Here is a 21300-nt window from a genome sequence, read left to right on the forward strand (position 1 = left end):
TGAGTGCATTTCAAGCACGACATACGCTTTCTCGGTTCCTGTCGTCATTTTGTCTCACTGCGCTCTCGGGCGCTCTGGCGGCAGAAACCTGAAGTGCGGCTTCAGCCGAACAAAACTTTATGAGTTTTTTTACGTATCTGTAGTGTGTCGTGACCATATGTCAATGAATGGAGCTACAGTGAATTAATGACATCGCTTCAATCATTTGTAATAGCCCTGTATTTTCGCCAACATATCGAGAGTAAATTAAAGTCACCATCAACTATTATCGTATGAGTCGGGTACATGTTTGCAATCAAACTCAAGTTTTCTTTGAACCTTTCACCAACTGTATCATCTGAATTGGGAGGTCAGTAAAAGGATCCAATTATTATTTTCTTCCGGTTGCCAGCAATTACCTTTGCCCTTATTAACTCACAAGAAGTATCTACTTCAGTTTCGCGACAAGTTAAACTACTTCTGACAGCAACAAACACTCCACTGCCAACCAAGTTTAGCCCAACCTTTCAGAACACCCTTAGGTTCTTCGCAAAAATTTTGACTGAGCTTATATCCGGCTTTAGTCAGCTTTCAGTGCCTATAATGATTTGAGCATCAGTGCTTTCTATTAGCAATTGGAGCTCTGGTACTTTCCCAACACAGCTATGACAATTTACAACTGTCATACCAATGGTTCCTCTATCTACGTTCTTCCTGTGTTCAGCCTGCACCCTTTGTGACTGAAGCCATTCTTGTGTTTTCCTGAGACTCTCTAACCTAAAAAAAACTGCCCAGTCGACACCACACAGCCCCTGCTACCCATGTAGCCACCTCCTGCGTATAGTGGACACCTGACCTATTCAGCGGAACCCGAAACCCAACCACCCTTTTGGCGCAAGTCGAGGAATCTGCAGCCTACATGATTACACAATCCTCTGAGCCTCTGATTCAGACCCTCCACTCAGCTGTGTACCAAAGGTCCGCAATCGGTCCTGTCGACTATGCTGCAAATGGTCAGCTCTGCTTTCATCTTGTAAGCAAGACTGGCAGCCTTTACCACTTCTGTTAGCCACTCAAAATTAGAGAGAATCTCTTCTGATCAAAAGTGACACACATCATTGGTACCAGTGTAAGCAACCACCTCAAGTTGGCTGCACCCTGGGCTCTTCATGGCATCTGGGAGGACCCTTTCCACATTTGGAATGACTCCACCCGGTATGCACACGAGAGTGCACATTGGTTTTCTTACCCTTCTTATTGGCCAAGTCCCTAAGAGGCCCCATAAAGCGCCTAACGTTGGAGCTCAAAACTACCAACAATCCCACCCTCTGTGATTGCCCGGATCTTGCAGGCTGAGTGGTTTCCTCTGAAACAGGACAAGCGACAGCATCTGGCTCAGTAACAGTGTCAGCCACAGACAGCACCTGGAACCTGTTTGTCAGACAAACTGGGGAGGCCTTACGTGCAGCCACCTGGGAAGTGTTTCGCTGCCTGCTTCACCCCGGGGCGACCTCCCACTCGAACACAGGCGAGGGATCAGCCTCAGTGCGACAGTGCGAGCAGTAACTGGGTTGGCCACTGGTGAGGACCAATCGGAGGACTCGGACATGCTGGACGTCCATTGGATCCCCACGGCCGGCCCACAACAATAGTGCCCATCTACTGCAACCTCAAACTGTGTAACCGAAGCCATGACAGCCTGAAGCTGAGAGTGAAGTGTCACCAACTTGGCTCGCATCCACACGCAACAATCGTAGTCCCTGTGCATACTAAAGACCATGGAAAACTAAACTATGCAGATAAATGGACTATCGGCATGTGCTGCACTACTCTACTGTAGACCCTGATGAAAATGCAGGAACTGTGTCTAATAGTATGCAGATATTCAAAAACCTAACTACCGAAGCACTCAGGTGAAACTAAATAATTCATCTCTGATTAGGAATTTGCAATATGTCACAAAATTGTTCTCAATGAACTCCTGTCCAGATGCTGGAGAGACATTCGAACATATATTTCCAGGTAGTCAAGTTGTTTCCAGTTTCAAACTGGGTGCAACACAATGCAAATTCAAATATAGGATGAACTGTGGAACCGTGGTCTTGCTTCCCATTTTTCTTATGAACTTAAAAATAAGCAGCATCAGTGTGATGATTTGTCCTATGTCTTGATGAATCATTAGCTGAAATTGTAGAGAGGGTTCAGATGGATATATTTGTGATTTTTTTAAATGTCAATTTCAGAGTTCGTACAGAGTATTTAAACAGTGTGTTTTTCCTCAGAGCTACTGCACTTGATTTTCTTAATGGTTTTGTTGCTGGAATCTGTCTATTACACCCAAAAAATGTTCTTCAAATTTCATGGATGGACCTAGCGCGAATTTAAAATTTTGAGACAGAAAAGAAAATTGTGGAATAGAATCCTGATTGAAAAAACTCATTAACATTGTAGTTTGTGGGCTGCATGTTGGCTGTGGAGCAGTGCAGTCTGCTCTACAAAGTGGGCTGTGGATGATTTTTTGCTAAAAGCATATTTTCACTGATTCTCCTGCCCACTGTGTGGAGTATACGGAACTAACTGGGAAACGGTGTTTCCTTTAAAACATGTTAGTACTCAGTGGGTGGAACTGTGTTGTGTGTTGATAGAGTTTTGTCAATTCTGAATGATATTCAAACAATGAAAATTATTAATTATTGATAATATATTGTAAATGGATGGGTAAAAAGCCTTCCCACCAAGAGTTGGCAGAGGAACACACACACATTAGGATGTAACTTTCACAAGTTTTAAGAGCCAGCAGCTTCTTCTTCTGACGGTAGAGTTGAAGGGAAAGGAAGAGGGGTGAAGGAAAAGGACTGGAGCGGTTTAGGGAAAGGGATGCAGTTTAGAAAAGTCACCCAGAACCCTGGGTCTGGGGAGACTTACTGGACGGTATGAGAAGGAAAGACTGATTCATCCAACAGAATATTTCTGACATTGTATACTTTGCACAAGTAAAAATCGGGTCACAGAGCACTGTACTTCTAAACTATTTTCATTGAATGGATGCACAGCCGTAACTAAGTCCTTAGACATTATTTGCATGAATATTAATCAAACAAATGAGGAACACTCTTTACAAGGTTGCCAACTGTCACTTAACAAAAATTTCAGTTATCTGAGTTAGGTGTGTTTAATTATTGAATGACCATTATATCAGCATAAACAAGACATTTTCATTAAATCTAAACTGGCGTTTTTCAAAACTATGTCTTTAGAATTTGAACTATTTCTAAGAAAGTTTCAAAGTTGTGTCCCTCATGCTCCCTGTTTTCAGATTTTCAAATTGTTGTACAATACGTTTGAGACGTTTATTAAGAATGGCAAAATACCAACTACAAGTCTGCACTCTTCTCCTTGAACCTAAAAACTAGGCCAACTTGTGTGACTTAAAAAATATAGATACCAGCATTGATTTCCAAAGCAAAAAGTTTATTAAAGTAATCAAACGAATAATTCTCAGATTGACAATTTTGGATTGGAGTGTCAGAGCTTACTAGTCATAGTAATTGAAAAGTTACTAGAGAAATGCCCAACCAAGTACAAAACTTAAAGATTTCTCATCATTGGGGCCTAATATAATAACTAAACTAAAATTTAGTTTCTGAACCTGGCAATAATGAAGATTCTGTTTCTGCTTAACATTCAGCTTAATAAACAGTATCTTACTGTAAGACTTGAAAATTGGTGTGATACTTAAAGTATAATCAGAATAATGTGGCATGCTAGTTAGTTTTTTGCTCACATATATTGCTCACCTATTGGATAAAGATATTTAAATGATGCTTCAGATCATTTATGTTTTGGTCTTACAGGAGTCAAAAAATTACTTGTCCACACAGACTCAAATTTCTTGATTAGTTGTATTACACAATGGATAAAAAAATGGAAGAAAAATGATTGGCGTGTACAAGGAGGAGAACCTGTTAAAAACAAAGATGACCTTATTGTTTTGGATAACAAACTGCAAGGCATTGACGTGAAATGGGTGAGCCTGAAGAACCAATGCATAAAATGCTTTTTATTGATGTATTCACGATCTCATTCGTAAATTAACTAAGTTGTTTTCTTCTTTATTTGCAGAACCATGTACGAGGACATTGTGGTCTTCATGGAAATGAGATGGCAGATCGTCTAGCTCGAGAAGGTGCAAAACGATATGTACAATTTGCATATGATGAAGATTTTGATGATCTCTCACAACTGTAAATGATAATGTAAGTTGTTGTCAGAGAATTATGAAAGCATATGTCCTATTTGGAAAATATAGAATTCTTTGTTGCAGTCGAATGTGAAATATTTCTGAAATGAAGTGTGTCTGTCTCTGAAATGTGTCTGCCTTAGTTGTATGTAGTATATGCGTGTAGGGTTTCTTAGTCCTTAACCATTGAAACACTTTCATTTTGCTGCTATTTGGATAATGCTCCGAGGGAATCACTTAAACAGCATAATAAAGTTGAGTATAGAGCTATTATTAACATGTACCTAGATATTAATTCCTATTGAGTCTTATGTAAGAAGCAGTAGAAATAAATATTTCATTTTGATTGTCATTAGTTCTTCAGATAAGCAGAGTTTGTGAGACATATTTTATGATTTTTAAATAACAGCATTTTTGCTTTAAGTTCGTCATATTTTCACACATTTTATTCACTGTGGTTATATCCTTGTGTAAGTTCGTCTTGAGAATTAGCCTTTGTTGCCACACTAAGTTAGAGTTGTTCCTGGGGATGGAAAAGTAATGTTGATGTGTTCTTGCATAAAGCATTACTGTTAAAACATCGTATTGGTCACCCAAAGCCACGACGGTTTATCTTGCTTTGAACTTTTCAGGATAAATTGTCCTGTACTTAAGAAATAATCGTCATTTTTGTGTTCTTACACATTCTGACTAGCAGAGGTCCTTTCAGCCAGCCAGGCTTGGAAATACAAATTGAAAGATGTTAAACATGGTCAAATTGTCGCAGTGAACAAATAAGATTGCCATTGTTTTATGGTTGACAACATCTGTAATTAATATAATCAATCCCTGTGTAGTTTGATAGTAACTATTATAAGATTTGAAACCATCTCTCTGTAAAAGTGAGCCATTTCACCTTTTTTTATGGTAGGATATTTTGGTGCAGTGTGAGGTGTAACCTGCAACTTGTCCAGAGGTACATGTTCCACCTATTCCTCGATGTTAGAAAAAGGATGATGGTCTAAAAGTCTAAGTAGCTTAGTAGTAAGTGTGAAATCCACTGTTTGAGGATGTTATAATTTGTTGGTACAATCCATGGAATGGGATGCGTACACAAGAAATCATCAGAAGGCGACCCTGATTCAGAAGATGTGCAGCTAAAAACTTGTGCAAGGTACCAAGAGGCTACAGAATCTTAATCCCATTATCAGCATTAATATTATATGTTGCGAGGAGAAGCAACACATTTATCAGCTGAGGGACATGGTGAGAACAAGTAGAAGTGGTGTAAGTGATTTTGCAGCAAATACGGAGAAAATTCCAGTAAAATAACATTGAAATACAGGGTGTTAAAATGGACCAACAGAAGACAACAAGTACCCTGACAACTAAGTAAATAATGGTCAGCAATGAAATCAAAAGTGAAGTAAGAAGTTTTATAGGTTTCTGGGGAACTTTTACTGAATGAATTAACCCATCACGAAGCGGAAGATGAGCTGGATAAACGATACCGGTGGCAGTGGTAAGCAGCTGTTAGTTTCAGTGCTATGAGTCATCACATCAGTCGTCAGTTACAGTGGTGCAATAAATCCCAGTGTCAGTTGCAGCCCACATCCCACCGGACAATGGCATCTTTTTCACTGGCCTGACCACCTTCTCACCGGCAATTCATTGCTATGAGAGCTACCCTCTAGTAGTGCAGTGAGCCATGAAACATAAAATTTTGTTAGTGTGTGAGGTTCTTTTTTAATTTTTTTTTTGTTGGTTGGTGGTTCAATCGTTGAAGCTAGTGTATTTCAATTTGTAGGCCCATGCTCAGTAGGAGCATGGATATGATGCCAGAGTAGTTTAAGTTAGCACTCGGAAATGTAATTGTACTGATTTAAATAAGAAGGTCAGCTCTGTTGAAACGAATTTAAATGCTGTTCAAACCAATGTAAATAATAAGGTAGAAACATAATTGCATACCACTGAAACTGATTTAAGTGGCAGAATTAACACTCTGTGAAGAATTGAAGAATCAAGTTGATGCCTGTCAAGTAATTTTGATGCTACAAACAAGAACTATCAAATTACTAGAAGGTGAGTTTGTCAGTACAGAGGCCACACTAACTAAATACCTAAGGATTTACATAAAGCACTGAAGAGCATTGTGACTTAATTAGATTTTAGTTAAAGGAACAATTTAAAGAAGTATACAGACAAGTAAAACATATAGCATTGATATCTGATGAGGAATTTGAACAGATGAAAAACCAAATTTCAGAAGTGTGAGGTTGGGTAGAGGCATTAGAACGGGGTAAAGATATATAAATGTAAACAATAACACATTTTGACCAGTTTGGAGGAATGTCCCCAACATTTTCTTGAACAAAAAGTAATTGAAAAACTAGAATCTGCTAGTGCTGCACTAAATTCTTCTGTCAAGAGGGAAGAAAGATACACTCAGTTCAGAAAATTGTGGGAAGAATTCAAAAAGACAGAAAATGAAATCAGTAAAAGATCTGTTACAGAGAACAATAGCCTGACTACTGCAGTAGTAAAAGATATGGAGTTGGGGAAGGTATGAATTTCTCCAAACAGTTTCCAAAAGTCAAACCTGAGGATGAAGTTCATCCTGTTTATTTTCTCAGTGTGTTGTCAAGATCTTTATGCAAGAACTGGGAAGATCCTAAAAGGAAAGTTTTTAAGCTACATTTTCTAGTGGGGAAAATAGCTGAATGGGGGACCGCTCATTCAGAAGATTTTAAATGATTGAAAAGTTTGAAGAAAAGCTTAGTAAGAAATGCTGGTCACATAGTACATAAGAAAAACTGGTATTAGAACTATTGGATCCAAGACATTGTAATTAATTTGAAAGGTGGTTATAAAAATTATATTGAGTAGCATATTGCAAGATAGAAATATTTAGATAACCCAATAGAAGGGATACTGTTAGTAGAAATATTGGTCCAACAATTACCTGATTTTGTGAGGAGGGAAAAAAAATCCCTATAATAAAAAAATAAATATTGAAGACACAGTAAAAGGCTTGTTGATATATAATAAATAGTACAAGGGAAGGTCGGAAAGTAACGCATGATAATTTTATTACCAAAAGGTTTAATCGGTAACAAAACAAAAAAGATGACAAATGAACTTATATCTTTTACCTATTTTACTACATAGTTACTAATGTTGTCGTCACATTTCTCCCATCATGGTACCATTGTCAATATGCCCTGTTCGTAGAAATTCATGTACTTGGAGTATAGCCATCTGCGGACTGCTGATTTCACATTCACATCTGTCACAAAGTGATAGCCAGCCAGGAATTTCTTCTGAGTCCAAACAGATGAAAGACTGATGGTGCAAGGTCTGGAGTTTGTGGTGGATGCTGGAGCACCTCCTACCCAAATTTGGTGATTTTCTCGCAAACAGGAGCAGCAGCATGGGGGCAAGCATTGTGATGAAGTAGTTGTGGTGTTTGTCATGAAGGACACAACACAACTTAACCAACATTTTAGTCAAGACTGCAGCATCCACAGCAGTCCCGTATTCTGCTAAGTCCACCAGTAACACACCATCCATAGTCCAGAACGCTGTAACAAGCAATATTCTAACAGATTGAGTCACTTTGATTTTTTTCTCATGTTGGGGAACCAGTATGTTTCCATACCATAGAGGCCTGCTTAGTTTCAGGCCTGTAGTGGTACGGCTGCGGCTCATCACCAGTGACAATTCCTTTCAGAAAGTCATACCCTTCTGCAGTGTAACGCATTATGTGAGCCAAGCTAGTCATCATTTGCTGTCTCCTGTGATGGTCTGTCACATTCTTAAGCATCTAGTGAGCACTAACTTTACAAAATTTCAATGTATCATTGAACAACATGGTTCACCATACCATAGGAAATGTTGAACTGCGGCAATAAGGTTGCAGTTGCACACTCTGGTTGTTCAAAATTGCTGCCTCAGTGGCTCCGACATTCTGTGAGGTTGCAGCTGTTGCTGGTTGTTTGGGGTGTGGCGAATCTCTAATGCTTACATGACTCTCTTTTAAGAATGAACACCACCTGGAGACAATGGTACAGGCCATACAGTCATCCCCATAAATGCTATGCAAGTCTCTGTGAATTTCATGTGGTTTAAGTCCTTTGGCCCGCAAATATTGAACTACACGTTGCTGCCCTTTAGAAATCGATGACAGTGATATGTGTGTCACACTTGTTTTGTAGTTCAGGCTTCTTTAGTTGCAGCTGCACATAAAAACAAAATACCCTTTATAGTGCAAACTTCAAACTATATTATTGTGAAATTTCAACAGTCCAGCTGCAATGCCAGGGGAGAAGAACTTATTGTGCATTACTTTCTGATCCTCCCTCGTAATTTATATCTTTATGTGAGAAATTTTCTACTTTTTCCTTTCCTTTGTTGATAATTAGTTGGGTTTGCAGATAAATTTTATAGGGGAGGTTGAGTAGGATATTATTTGAGAGATGGCTGATACAATATTACATTGTAGCAATATTTGTGACTATTAGTTTACAAATGCTCAAAGGTGAGGTGATGAATGAATGGTGACATATAGATGAATGAAGCTGATATGATGACTTATAGTTGATGACCGACATGAGTAGATACTAACCTACTCTGGCTTACAGTAAGGGTGTGTTTAGGGTCACTTTTAGTGGAGCTGTATGGTGAAGCTGAAACAAGCCATTATGTAATGCATGTAAGTCTTTTCATCCTCTGACGTTTCACTCAAGTACTTTCGGGGTGGTGGATGACATGGGAAACAGCTTTTGGAATCTGTTTTCCTTCTTCCTTTCACATAAACACATTCATTCTCAATCTTTTCCTTTCGTACGTTTCCATTAGGAATACCAGCTCTATCTTTCCTCTGTCCATATGCAATAGTTTCTATTGATGAAATCCTTCCTTTTTCTGACCAATTTAGTGGTGAGTATATCCTGTATTCCTGGGAAACAGCTGCGAGATGTCTGGTTAGGCACAGGCTAACTTGCATAAGACAGACGCACGCGCGCCCACACACACACACACACACACACACACACACACACACACACACACACACTCTCTCTCTCTCTCTCTCTCTCTCTTTGGAGCATAATTTACATTATTTTCCGGTGGCTGTAGGGTTGTCGTGTTTATGATGAGTGGGAGAATGAGGGAAGGTGATGGGAACTATGCAGATAAAAACTGTTGGACATGTATTTATTCATCTGCGAGAATCAGTCATTTAAATTGCAAAGTGTATCTCATCCAGAGGTACATGGACCATGTATTCCTCGATGTGAGAAAAAAGGTGAGCATGTAAAAGCACAGTTAGCTTAGTAGTAGGTGAGAGCAGCCCACTGTTGGAGGTTGTTGTAATGTATAGGTAAAATCAATGAAATGGGATGCATACAGAATATCTACAAGGCGTGATAGCACCCTAGCAGACCTCCTTGCTGTTTGGACATTTTATTTTGCTGTGCTATCACTACTTGGAGGTTTTAGTTAGTTACGTGTTCCATTGATCAATCTAACGGTAATCATTATAATGTGGAACGTGTCAAGTGCATAAGAAGTGAACACATGAATCAAGGTTTTTAAGCTTAAAATTTTTATTTACCCCATTCCTGTAAATGACACAAAATGCATATATTATACCTATAGATTTATTTATTCCTATTCAAGAATTCCTCTGTGGTATAGAAGGAGTTTTCAAGGAGATATGGTTTCAGTTTATTTTTGAAACTATTGGTACTGTCTGTCAGACATTTTATTTCATCTGGTAATTTATTGAAAAGTTTCACAGCAGTAAATTTTAAACCTTTCTCTGTCAAAGATAAGTTAAGTAGAGGATAGTGTAAGTCTTTCTTTCTTTCTTCTGGTATTATAATCATAAATGTCACTGTTGTTTTTAAACTGGTCCACGTTGAAGAGAAAATATTTCATTACTGAGTAAATGTACTATTAGCCTGTTGTAAGAATTCCTAACCTTTTAAACAGATGTCTACAAGATGTGTGGCTATGAGCCCCACACATTATTCCTACCACTCTCCTTTGAGTAGTGAATACTTTTTGCCCAAATGTTGAGTTATTCCAAAATATTATTCCTTATGACATCAGAGAGTGACTGTATGCAAAGTATGTTAGCTTACTATTTTCTATATCCTCAAAATTGACAATTATTCTGACTACAAAAGTTGTTGAACCTAGTCGTTTTCGGATTTCCAAAATATGAATATGATGTTTTGGACATCTCGAAGAAGTGCCATCAGTAATTGTAAAAACAAAAGAAGAATGAAAAAGGATTTGTGCATTCATTACTAAGTTAAACTTTGGGCATTAAATGTGACAGATATATTTAGATATGTGTTGATATAATGACTTAGAAATTCCAGGTCTGTTACAGCTGTTACAGTATATTGTAAGATTGTTCACAACGATTTACGATACAACAGTTTTGTGAGATTATGTTAAGATATAATTTCAAGCCACTGGACGTATTTAGAACACTGTTACAGTCTTCGTACGAACTGCATTGGAGAAGAGCCATATACAGCAACCAGTTGCCTTGGTTGGCAAGTCCATGACATGAAGAAATCATCAGAAGGTGACCATAATTTAGAAGAATTCTAGCTGAAATTTGTGCAAGCTACCAAAATATGAGAGAACCTTAACATCATCATCAGCATTAATACAGGGTGTCCCACTCAAACCCCCATGATTTCAAACACCCGGAGACACACACACACACACACACACACACACACACACACACACACACACAATCCACACAGTAGATATGACAATGAAAAGTGCACCACATTGTAGAGCATCTCAAAGAATTTATTTATTTATTTATTATCAATACACCTCTACATGTGAATCATTTTTAGCACGAAGAATATCGAGTCTATATTCAATTTCTTGCCAAGTTCTGCTCCACACTGTATATCAGTCAGCTTCCTTTCAGAGTATGCTCATGCAATAGCTCAGTACTTCACAATCATAGACAGCCGCTCCGTTTCCAAAGACTGGAAAGTTGCATACGTCACACTAATATTCAAGAAAGGCAATAAGAGTAATCCACTAAATGACAGGTCCATATCATTAACGTCGATACGCAACAGATTTTGCAACATATATCGTGTTTGAATTACCTCAAAGAGAACAGTCTGTTCACACACAGTCAACACAGTTTTAGAAAACCTCTTTCCTGTGAAATACAACCACCTTTTTACTCACACAGAATGTTGAGTGCTATTGACAAGGGATTTCAAATTGATTCCGCATTTCTAGATTTCCAGAAGGCTTTTGACTTTGTACTTCACAAGCAGCTTGTAATCAAATAGCGTGCTTATGGAATATCATCTCAGTTATGCAACTGGATTCATGATTTCCTGTTAGAGAGGTCACAGTTTGTAGTAGCTGACAGAAAGTCATCAATTAAAAATCAGAAGTGATTTCTGGTGTTCCCAAAGGTAGTGTTACAGGCCCTCTACTGTTCTTTGTCTTTATAAAGGATTTAGGAGACAATCTGAGCAGCTGTCTTAGGTTGTTTGCAGATGATGCAGTCATTTATCATCTAGTAAAGTCCTCAGAAGATCAGAACAAACTACAAAACAATTTAGAAAAGATATCTGTATGGTGTGAAAATTTGCAATTGACCCTAAATATTGAAACGTGTGAGCTCATCCACATGAGTGCTAAAAGGAACCTTTTAAACTATGGTTACATTACAATCAAATCTAAAGGCTGTAAACTCAACTAAATACTGAGGAATTAGAACTTCAGTTTGAAAGAACGCTCAGAAAATGTTGTGGGGGAGGTGAATAAAGAATGTTTTCTTTGCAGAACACTTAGAAGAGTCAACAGATCTAGTAAAGAGACTGCCTACACTACACTTGTCCATCCTCTTTTGGAATATTGCTGTGCGGTGTGGGATCCTTGCCAGATAGGATTAACGGAGTACATTGAGAGTGTTCAAAGGAGAGAAGCACATTTTGGATAATCAAGAAATAGGGGAGAGAGTGTCATGGACATGGTACAGGATTTGGAGTGGACATAATTAAAACAAAGGTGTTTCTCGTTGCTGCGGGATCTTCTCATAAAATATCAATCACCAAATTTCTCCTCCGAATGCGAAAATAATTTGTTGACACTGACCTACATAGGGAGAAATGATCATCATAATAAAGTAAGGGAAATCAGAGCTTGCATGAAAAGATACATGTGTTGGTTTTTTCTGTGCACTGTTCGAGAGTGGAATAATGTTGTGTGATTTGCAGGGTATTGATGTAGATGTAGAATGTAATGTAAATAGTCTCAGAGATCAAAATGTGAAAGTTCTTCATAAACTGAGACCAGCTATAAAGTTTTGATTAAGGTGGAAATGCTGAAAATCACTAGCAACAGATATGAAGATGCATTCACGAGGCGTCATGTGAAGTGCTGGGTCAACAAAACAAAGAAAGAAAACAAAGCCCACAGTGGAGGATGGAGAATATATGGAAAAAGATAAACGTGAAGAAGAAAATGTAGAACAATTGACTGAGGATGAGAGACCTGGAGTATAGTGAAAAAAAGTGTGGAAATCAACAGAAGGTTAAAAATGAAGTTATTAACAGGGAAAATGAGGTATGGGAAAACATAACAGCTACTGGCATTAGAGAATGGGAAAATAATTTCAGTACACTACTAATAGAAGAGAGAACAGGGTATAAGATCATAGAATTGGATTTTGAGACTGAATTATCTGTTGGAAATATAAATCCAATAACTACAGCAGAAGTTGGAAGATCTGTGGAAGAAATGGAAAATCTCTGGGATTAGGAAACATACCAATAGAATTAGGAGATCAAGGGCCAAATGTGTTATGGGAATGTCTGAGCAAGTTTTTTAATGCATATATGTTGGAGGGAGTAGTAGTGTCCAATGAATAGAATTTGGCACATCTAAGTCCAGTTTATACGAAAGGTAGTAAGAAGATATGTCAAAATTATTGTAGATTTTGTTACAAACTCAGTTGCTAGTACTGTATGGTTGAGTCCTAAAAGAGAGGATAGAGTGGATGTCACTGGGGGCTGAAGAGCAGAGTGGATTTTTACTTTAAAGCAGCTAATGGCAAGGAGATGAAAGGAAACTGAGTAACCATTTAGTGTTCACAGGGCTTGAGAAGGGGTATGGCAAAGATTGCAGATTGCGTTATCAAAGTGGAGAATAAAATTTTGTCACAGCCTATCACATTTACACACAGATTAAAACAAGGATGCTGCTTATCTCCTCCACTGTTTAAAATATACACCCAGAAAGCCTGAGACCTCTGAAGTACGAAATGTGCACGAATGGGCATTTTGATAACAAAGGATCAATGTTTGTACACCCTGTTTTGCGCAGGTAGTGGTGGCCAGTGAAGATGATGATATCTGCTTTATGTTAAGAAAATTATTAGAATGATATGGGTGTAAGTGGGGATTGGAAGTAGATTTTCAAAATACTGAATATCTAAGCATTTGAGAAATTTAGAAAATGTAATAGTATGTAACAACAACAACGCTGTACTATTGTACTATACATAATTTTTTCTTCTGGTTTTTCAATACATTTGTGTAATTGATGTTCTGATTTCATTTTTTTTTGTTTCATGCCATTGTGTTAAGAAAACTGTAAACAAGTTTCAATGTGAATATTAATGTTTGTGTCAAATGTCAAGCAATATTGTGATAGAACTGAAATGTAACAAATTTTGGAACTGTTGTAAGATGTTTAAAATTGTAACTGTGCGTCTGGTCCATACGTAGGCAATGTGTTAGGATATGTAGAATGCAAAACCTCGGGTGAATACCCGGTCTGTCAGGGAGCGGTAAAAGGTGGATGGCAGGCGAGCGTGGGAAAATGCGCACGGGCACTGCACGGCACAACGGGCTCAGCAGCAGTAGTAGTTGGAGTTTGGCATTGGTTTGAGCAACACCTTCTGGAGTGAGGAGGCTCTCCTGGAAGACATAGCTTCACTGAGCCTCGGGTATGCTGTTCCAACGCCCACGCAGCACAGCAAAATTCCATAGGCACTAAATGGAAAAGTATTGCGACGCTAAGAATAATTATAGTGCTGATAAATCAAGAGCCATAGCTGTGGTTGTATGTGTGCTCTGTGCCTCGTCATCTCGCCGCCCGCCAATCGCCGCATCGATACAAGCAGGTTGAAACTTTTAGTACTGTATTCGTATGGATCAGAGAGTGAACTGTGCAATAATAACCTAAATTTTACCAGAACTTTCCCATCATTTAGTTATCCTCACAACTAACCTAGACAGGGTCCTTTCCAAATGTTGTGCAATCCGAGTGTCCCAAAATGAAAATTAAAATTTGTGTTAATAATAACTATTTGCAGAACTAGCTATGTTAGAATGGTGTTTAAAGCAATGTTTTGTTAATGAACCAGTAAATGAATAACGAAGGTGTAACAAAGTTGAAAGATAACTTTAATATTGATATAGTAATGAGTTTAATTATTTCGAGACAGATATAAAGGTATTTAAATGAGCAGTAAATAAGATGAAAAGAGTAGTAACTTATATACTGGAAATCTTGAATGCATAATAAATTCAGTAATCATTTTTTTAATACAGCGATCATAACAGTTTCAGGGTCCCCCCCCCCCCCCTCCCTTTTATTCATTTGAATTCTGAAGTGTTCTAAATTGGTTTGATCAGCAGAAGTTAGAGTCAATATAAAAGTCAAAATTTTTTAGTGTTTTATCTTTATCAAAATTGACATTTTGTGTGTGGCACGAAAGTGATATTTCTAGGGTAACCTATGCCCGATTTTAGACAGTATAAAGTTTTGTAGTATACATTATAGTATAGTGTTGTGTGTTCATGGTTCTTCCATATCAGTACAGAATGTGAAACTATCAGTTCAATAGATTTTCTAGTTCTAAAATTCTACTATATTATGCAGTGTTACTACTTGTTGTTTTGCATGAATATCTACCAACTTGTACAGGGAAGAAACTCAGTTAGTGCCTAATTACGCTGGCGACCATATTATTGTCAAATTGGTATCATCTTCAGTGTTGCTTTTGGTCCATCCTGACATGTAATTGCATTTCTAACTTGCTTGACGGATCATTGTTATTACAGAGTGGGTGTAAGTCTGATTTGCCACCATTCAGGTACACGCGGTCAATATCTATACAAAAATCCTTTCTCATAAGGTGAACCCCACTCACCTACCATAGTACAAGCTTTAACGAGTACTGTGTCACGCGGAGGTTACAAGTAGAGGGCCAGCACATCAGGGCACGTAAAAAATTTAAATATTAGGGTAGCGTGTTATCTGAAGGTGGAAAAAGTAATTGGGAAATAAAGCAAGGAGTAGCCCATGGGAAAACAGCAATCCAGAACCCAAATCCTCTGTTACGATCTTCTAAGATAGTTGGAAAGTATATATGATGCTCTATAGAAGTATTGTAGAGCCTATAACGACCTGTGGACATTAGTGCTGGGAGCATACTGGGGAGGAGGAGGAGGAGGAGGAGGGGGGGGGGGGGGGGAACAGATTGAGAGTTTTAGAAATCGACTATCTCAAACGATCATGCAGAGTATCTCAGCAAGAGCATGTAAGAAATACAGTGATTAGGGAAATGATCCAGACCCAAGAAAGTGTCACAGATAGAACAGGAGAACAGCAGTTCACATGGTATGGACATATCATGTGAATAGTAGATGACTGATGGCCAAAGAAAATGTTGTTGTACCATCCTTTGGAAAGAAGAAAAGAGGAAGACCCCAAAGATGGCCTTAGATTGGATAAAGAAGGCTATGAGAGAGAGAGAGAGAGGGGGGGGGGGGGGGTAGAAGATAAGGCAGCAAAAAATTAAGTGTTGCTGCACATTGAAGATCTTTCTGTAACATGATGAATTTTTTCTGCTTCGTTTTCTGAAGTGCCAGGAAGTTCTACACCGGTGTATAAAACCTTTACCATTCAAAGGACTGATAAGTTTTACAGCTCCAGTGGAAAGTATACTGTCATTTGACTGAGAAAAAAGTACTGTAACCAGAGCTGTAGTTTATTTTCACGTGGGAAAAAGTATATTTTTAACTGGGAAATCCAGGAAAAAATCTGGTAATTTTTTTTTTCCTGTCCGTGTATGCACCTTGCTAGCTTATCAAGTAACAGCCATAATGAGTGATTTGCACAATGAGTAGAAGAAAATGTAAGAAATTGACATGCTTAACAAATTATGTTTCTCATAAAGAGCCTGTTTAGTGGTTCATTTGAAAAACAACCTTCTGTCCTGGGTCGGTCTCTTTGGACAGTATAAATGAACACTAAATCATGTGTTCTTCTGTAAACTATCACTCTGTAAAGCAGAAGTTCCGATAATGCTGTATTCAGTCAGCTGTCCCAATCACAGTGTACCTTGCACATCAGTTGTTGTCATCTGTACTATTGCTTGGGCTTCTGTGACGATGTTGCAAATTTTATGCAACATTATTGCACGATGTTTCCTTCCCCAGTTCATGGTAACCCTTTCTCTTGCAATATATATTTATGAATTACCATTTGATTTGTTGTGGTTAACTAACACGAATTCATTAAAGATGACCGTAAGGCAGTATTTACACATGTTATGAATTTAATTAATGATCATGCTAAGTCTCTTTTTCGACAGATTTTGAAGCACAAGTTTAAACAAATATCTTTAAGCAAGTTTCTAGTAAAACAGGATGTAATGTACTATAAACAAAAGATTACAATACTGTATTATAAAGCTGTATGTGGAAGACCCATATAAAATGCAAGCAATGATGAATTTAAATATTTATCTTTAAAGTTGTTTGTATGTTTACTTAAATCCATATAAAATGATAATTCCCGTAACCACTCATTGTGTTGAAAATTAGGCAGAGGATGATTCCTTTCATTCAAACAAAATTCTGTTGTTGTTCAGAGCTCAAAAAATCGTGTGTGGGCTTTTCCACAGCAAAGCTGTATGATGTGGTAAGTCATTTTCCTAAATTTCTTCAATAAATTCATGAAATTGATGATGATTAAAAGCACACAATGTTATGTAATTAACAGCTGATATGACTGGCTGTAAAACTTCTTACATATCCAAGCATTTTCTGACAAAGACTGTGGAGGAATGAGGTCATGTAAAATTAATGCTTTTGACCACAGTCATTTTCTACTGCCTTTGACAAGAGTGTGGCAAGACCTTTATTTTTTCCACACATGCTTTTGCCATCATCATTTGTGATATACCTTAAGTTGTTCCATTGTAGATATTTTTCTGAACAGCATTTCCTACTCCTTAAAAAAAATTTTCTCTTGTAGCTGTGCCATGAATGTTATGAATGTCAAGAAGCTCTTTATACACTTTGCAAGTTTTGTTTACCCATCAGATAAAAATCAACACCTGTGCAGTATCTGAAACATCTGTTAACTCAGCTGGAGCCAAAGAGAACCAATCTGAGTGTAGTTTTTTCAGAAAGTTGAGTTAATATATTTTTAACAATATCACTTAGCCTTAGAGCCACAGTGTTTGTTGGCAGTTTGGTGTTTTTAAATAAACTGGCTGTTTCTGGAAACATTTCTTCAGCTGCTGCACTCGTGCAATCCTTTGTTAATTTGCCATCAATAAGAGGTTCTCCAGTTTTGCTATTAAATGAGCCACGCCGGAACTAACATGAGTTTCTGCTTTAAGCATTTAGTTATGTAAAAAACATTTGCTGAGATTTCAAACAACGTTTCAAAGATGCATCTGTTTCTAACTGTTGGCACCAGGTAAATTTGGAATAACTCTGAGAATGGTTAGACTCATAATGACATTTCATATTGTATTCTTTGAGAACTGATGTGGTTTCATTTCAAATTATACACAGTGTCTTATTACTTCACTCAATCGTGAAATGTTAATGTCCTTATTGCTCTTTAAAGTTTCTACATTCACTATCTACCTTCCATTTCTCTTACATATTTACACAAATCCTCACAAAAAGCGATGTAACTGCAAATCAAAATGATGCCAATTAATAGTATTAAGAGCAAGGGTTTGAGTAAAGATTTACACTAGATTTATCTGGTGTAAGGCAATTTTAATTTAATTAAATGCTCACTGTTAAACTCACTATATCTTCACTAAGAAACTGTAGGCACACTGGTCCCACTATGTTTTGCTTTTCAGATAGCACTTGTTTCTGCTACCCCCAAAATGGTGCTGTACTGCTGCACTTCTGTACTCTCTGTAAGACATCACTACTACACATTTAGCAATGTTGGAAGTAGTCATATTAATACATAAAGTGCAGCATATGCATTGGCTGTCACTGCAGCAAAAAAATGATCTGGCCACTTCCCTGCAGCTGCCAACAGAAATTGCAGAATGCAGTATACCCTCGCTCCCCGTGCCGTAGGTGTCTCAATAACTGTCTCGTCCTGAAACGAAAATTTGCTCATAGTTCGACACTACAGTATGTTAGAATGATGAATTATAGTCTGTCCCACTTTCCTTTAGCCCTGCCAGTGGTGACTGCAGGAAACAAAGAGGTCACCGTTATTACAGCCACATGGCAAGCACTAGGAAGATATCCCGCGGTGCTGACTGCATATGCACTTGCGCTACATTCTGACCACTTGCTGTGATTTAATTATGCACTGAAGTAACAGTGTTTCATGAAAGCATATTACAGTGACCTTTACAAGTGGTTTTTATTTGTAGCAAAGTATATGAAATAAAATTAGACCACAGTTCAAGATCAAACAATAAGCATTTCACTTCCTGATGACTCCTGCAGTGCCACTCAGTATTAACTTGAGTGGCAGTAGCAGTAAGCATCACAAAAACTTCTGAATTGTACTGACAAGTTCCACCAGGGTATCAGGCATCAAAGACAGAATGTAATTAGTTCTTGGACCTTGGGACTGAGTGGCAGAAATAGTGTAGTCCTTTGACTGAAATGTTTGGAGACCCCTGTTTTACAGTTTCATATGAACCTAGTGATCTAAAACATCCCATAGGTATTCATTTTCTTCAGATCAGCCTATTTATCAGATCAGTCCATTAGTAGTTCTTTGTAACATTAAAACCATGTTCCCATGGATTATTACATGTACTAGTCAGCAGACATCAGAGTCTTCTTGTAGCCTTATACTGTCATACTGCTACAGAGAAAAGGAACTTCGTAGTGTCAGTTATATTCCTCTGCTGTCCAAAACTCCACATTGTAAAAGTAGCATCTCTGAAAGCTAACACAGCATTCCTAACAAAATGCTATGGAAGGGGTTTGAAGCCTGAACTCACGCTATTTTAATATGCCTGATAAGTTCTTTAAAATGTGCAAAACTTTGTTTGGTAAGAGATTTCATCTTTGAAAACATTTGAAAGCTAAAATGTAGTCTCAACCACTTACTTTGCAAAAGCACTAAATTTTGCCTGTTTCAAAGGCATATGTCTTCATCGTTGGAAACAACAATCTGCATTGCTTGGACAGCATTGATGAATATGCATCTGTGCAAAATCCCCACAACAGTGTCATCATTCTGTCAAGGAAAAAAGGCGGAATGCGACCATATAAAAGTAATAAAAATTGTGGTCATGTCACTTGTAACCATGTCCTGTTCTTAAGATGTAGCTCGTCAGCAATAAAAGAAAATTTTTGCCAATATGCAACATTCGGTTGGTAAAATCTTGACTACAAGAGCTACATAAATGATATTCTGCTGTTGATAGACAGGGAGAAATGAAAGATTATGGTGACAGTTAACTAATTTAATAATGTGCATGATATAATTGAATATACTAGCAAACATGAAAATAATAAGTGGACTGCAGTCACTGAACTGCCAAAAACAATCTGCCCTTTGCTTTTTAGTTGATAGAACAAGCAAAATTTCAAAGAGTAAAGACACTAGCATAACGGATCTGAATATTATCAAACAATTAGCCAAAGCAAATGGATACCCTTAAAATGTGATGAGTAAATTAATATGTAACCAACTGAACATGAACCAAATAAGAATACTACACACTGTGTTAAGAGAGCTATGATTCCATATTCTGATTATTTATCACAGAAGATTGTTAACATTTTTAAGCTGTTTTAAGGTTGAAGCTAAATAAGAAGAGAAGTTTCTGTGTTATTACACAAATTAAGACACAACTTAAAATTGGAGGTGGATGTACAGGGTGGTCAAAAACAGTATGGAAACATTATAAGGATGTTGCAGCTTAGGCAGTGCTGAGAAATAACTGTTTCCTATTTAAGTAGCATTGAAGTTAGCAAATCAGGCCATTGTTGAGATGGCGTTGCCTGTTTTCATATTTTGTGTGTGTGTGTACTCAAACTGAACGAGAGAGTGATTTAAAAATCAGGCAGCAGCAATAATCAAAACCAAGACAATGGCTGAGCAGTCTCATGTGTACCACCTACACTATAAGAACGACTGCTTGAATGCACGAACTAAAGCAAGTTAACAATAAAATATGCTCATTCTTTCCTCCCCCACCACTACTCCTGCTTCCCACATCCACAACACAAGCTGATATAATTATTGTTAGTTGTTCTCATAGCGTAGATGGTAGCACACCAGACTGCTGACCTGTTGGCTGCGGGTTTGATCCTCACTACTGTCCAGTGGTTTCCAATGATTTTTTTTACAGTTTCAGCTGACAAAACAAAGAACACATTTGGGAACACAGTAGCTGGCAGGTTGCTTGCATTTGCACACACAATAGCCTGATTGGCTAAATTCAGTGCTAATTAAATCATAAATGGCATAGCGTGCCGAATTTTTTTCATAACAATTAGTTCTCAGCACAGCCTACACTGCAACACCCTTAAAAGGTGTACGGATTGTTTCTGGCCACCCTGTATATGACAAAGCAAAGTGCCTTCAAAATTCAAGCAAAACTTGTGATACAAACTGGAAGTTTTTCAAAATGAGGTAAGGTAAACACAGGGATGCTTTTTGGCGTGATAAATTTTGTTTTGGCATACTTATTATTTTTTAAATTTCATTCTCATATATTGGAATAGAAATAAATAATTCAGTTTTATTTATAGTTTTGCCTGTATGTTTAGCTTTCAGAGCGTTTTGAGCTATGA

The 21300-nt window shown here is 37.7% G+C and overlaps 1 protein-coding gene across 2 annotated transcripts in view; it reads left to right on the forward strand.

The window, feature by feature from the left end:
• LOC124612975 (ribonuclease H1-like) overlaps positions 1 to 21300 on the forward strand; it is a 152247-nt gene that overhangs the window by 106102 nt on the left and 24845 nt on the right. For both annotated transcript variants that reach the window (XR_006979588.1, XM_047141507.1), the window contains exons 5-6: positions 3834 to 4006; positions 4102 to 4235. Coding sequence is in view for 1 of the 2 variants with exons in the window: in XM_047141507.1 (XP_046997463.1) it covers positions 3834 to 4006; positions 4102 to 4227 (299 nt within the window). In the remaining variant the exon portion in view is untranslated. The remainder of the gene's footprint in view (positions 1 to 3833; positions 4007 to 4101; positions 4236 to 21300) is intronic.

This window comes from Schistocerca americana, chromosome 1, assembly GCF_021461395.2.
Source record: "Schistocerca americana isolate TAMUIC-IGC-003095 chromosome 1, iqSchAmer2.1, whole genome shotgun sequence".
NCBI classification, from domain to species: Eukaryota; Metazoa; Arthropoda; class Insecta; order Orthoptera; family Acrididae; genus Schistocerca; species Schistocerca americana.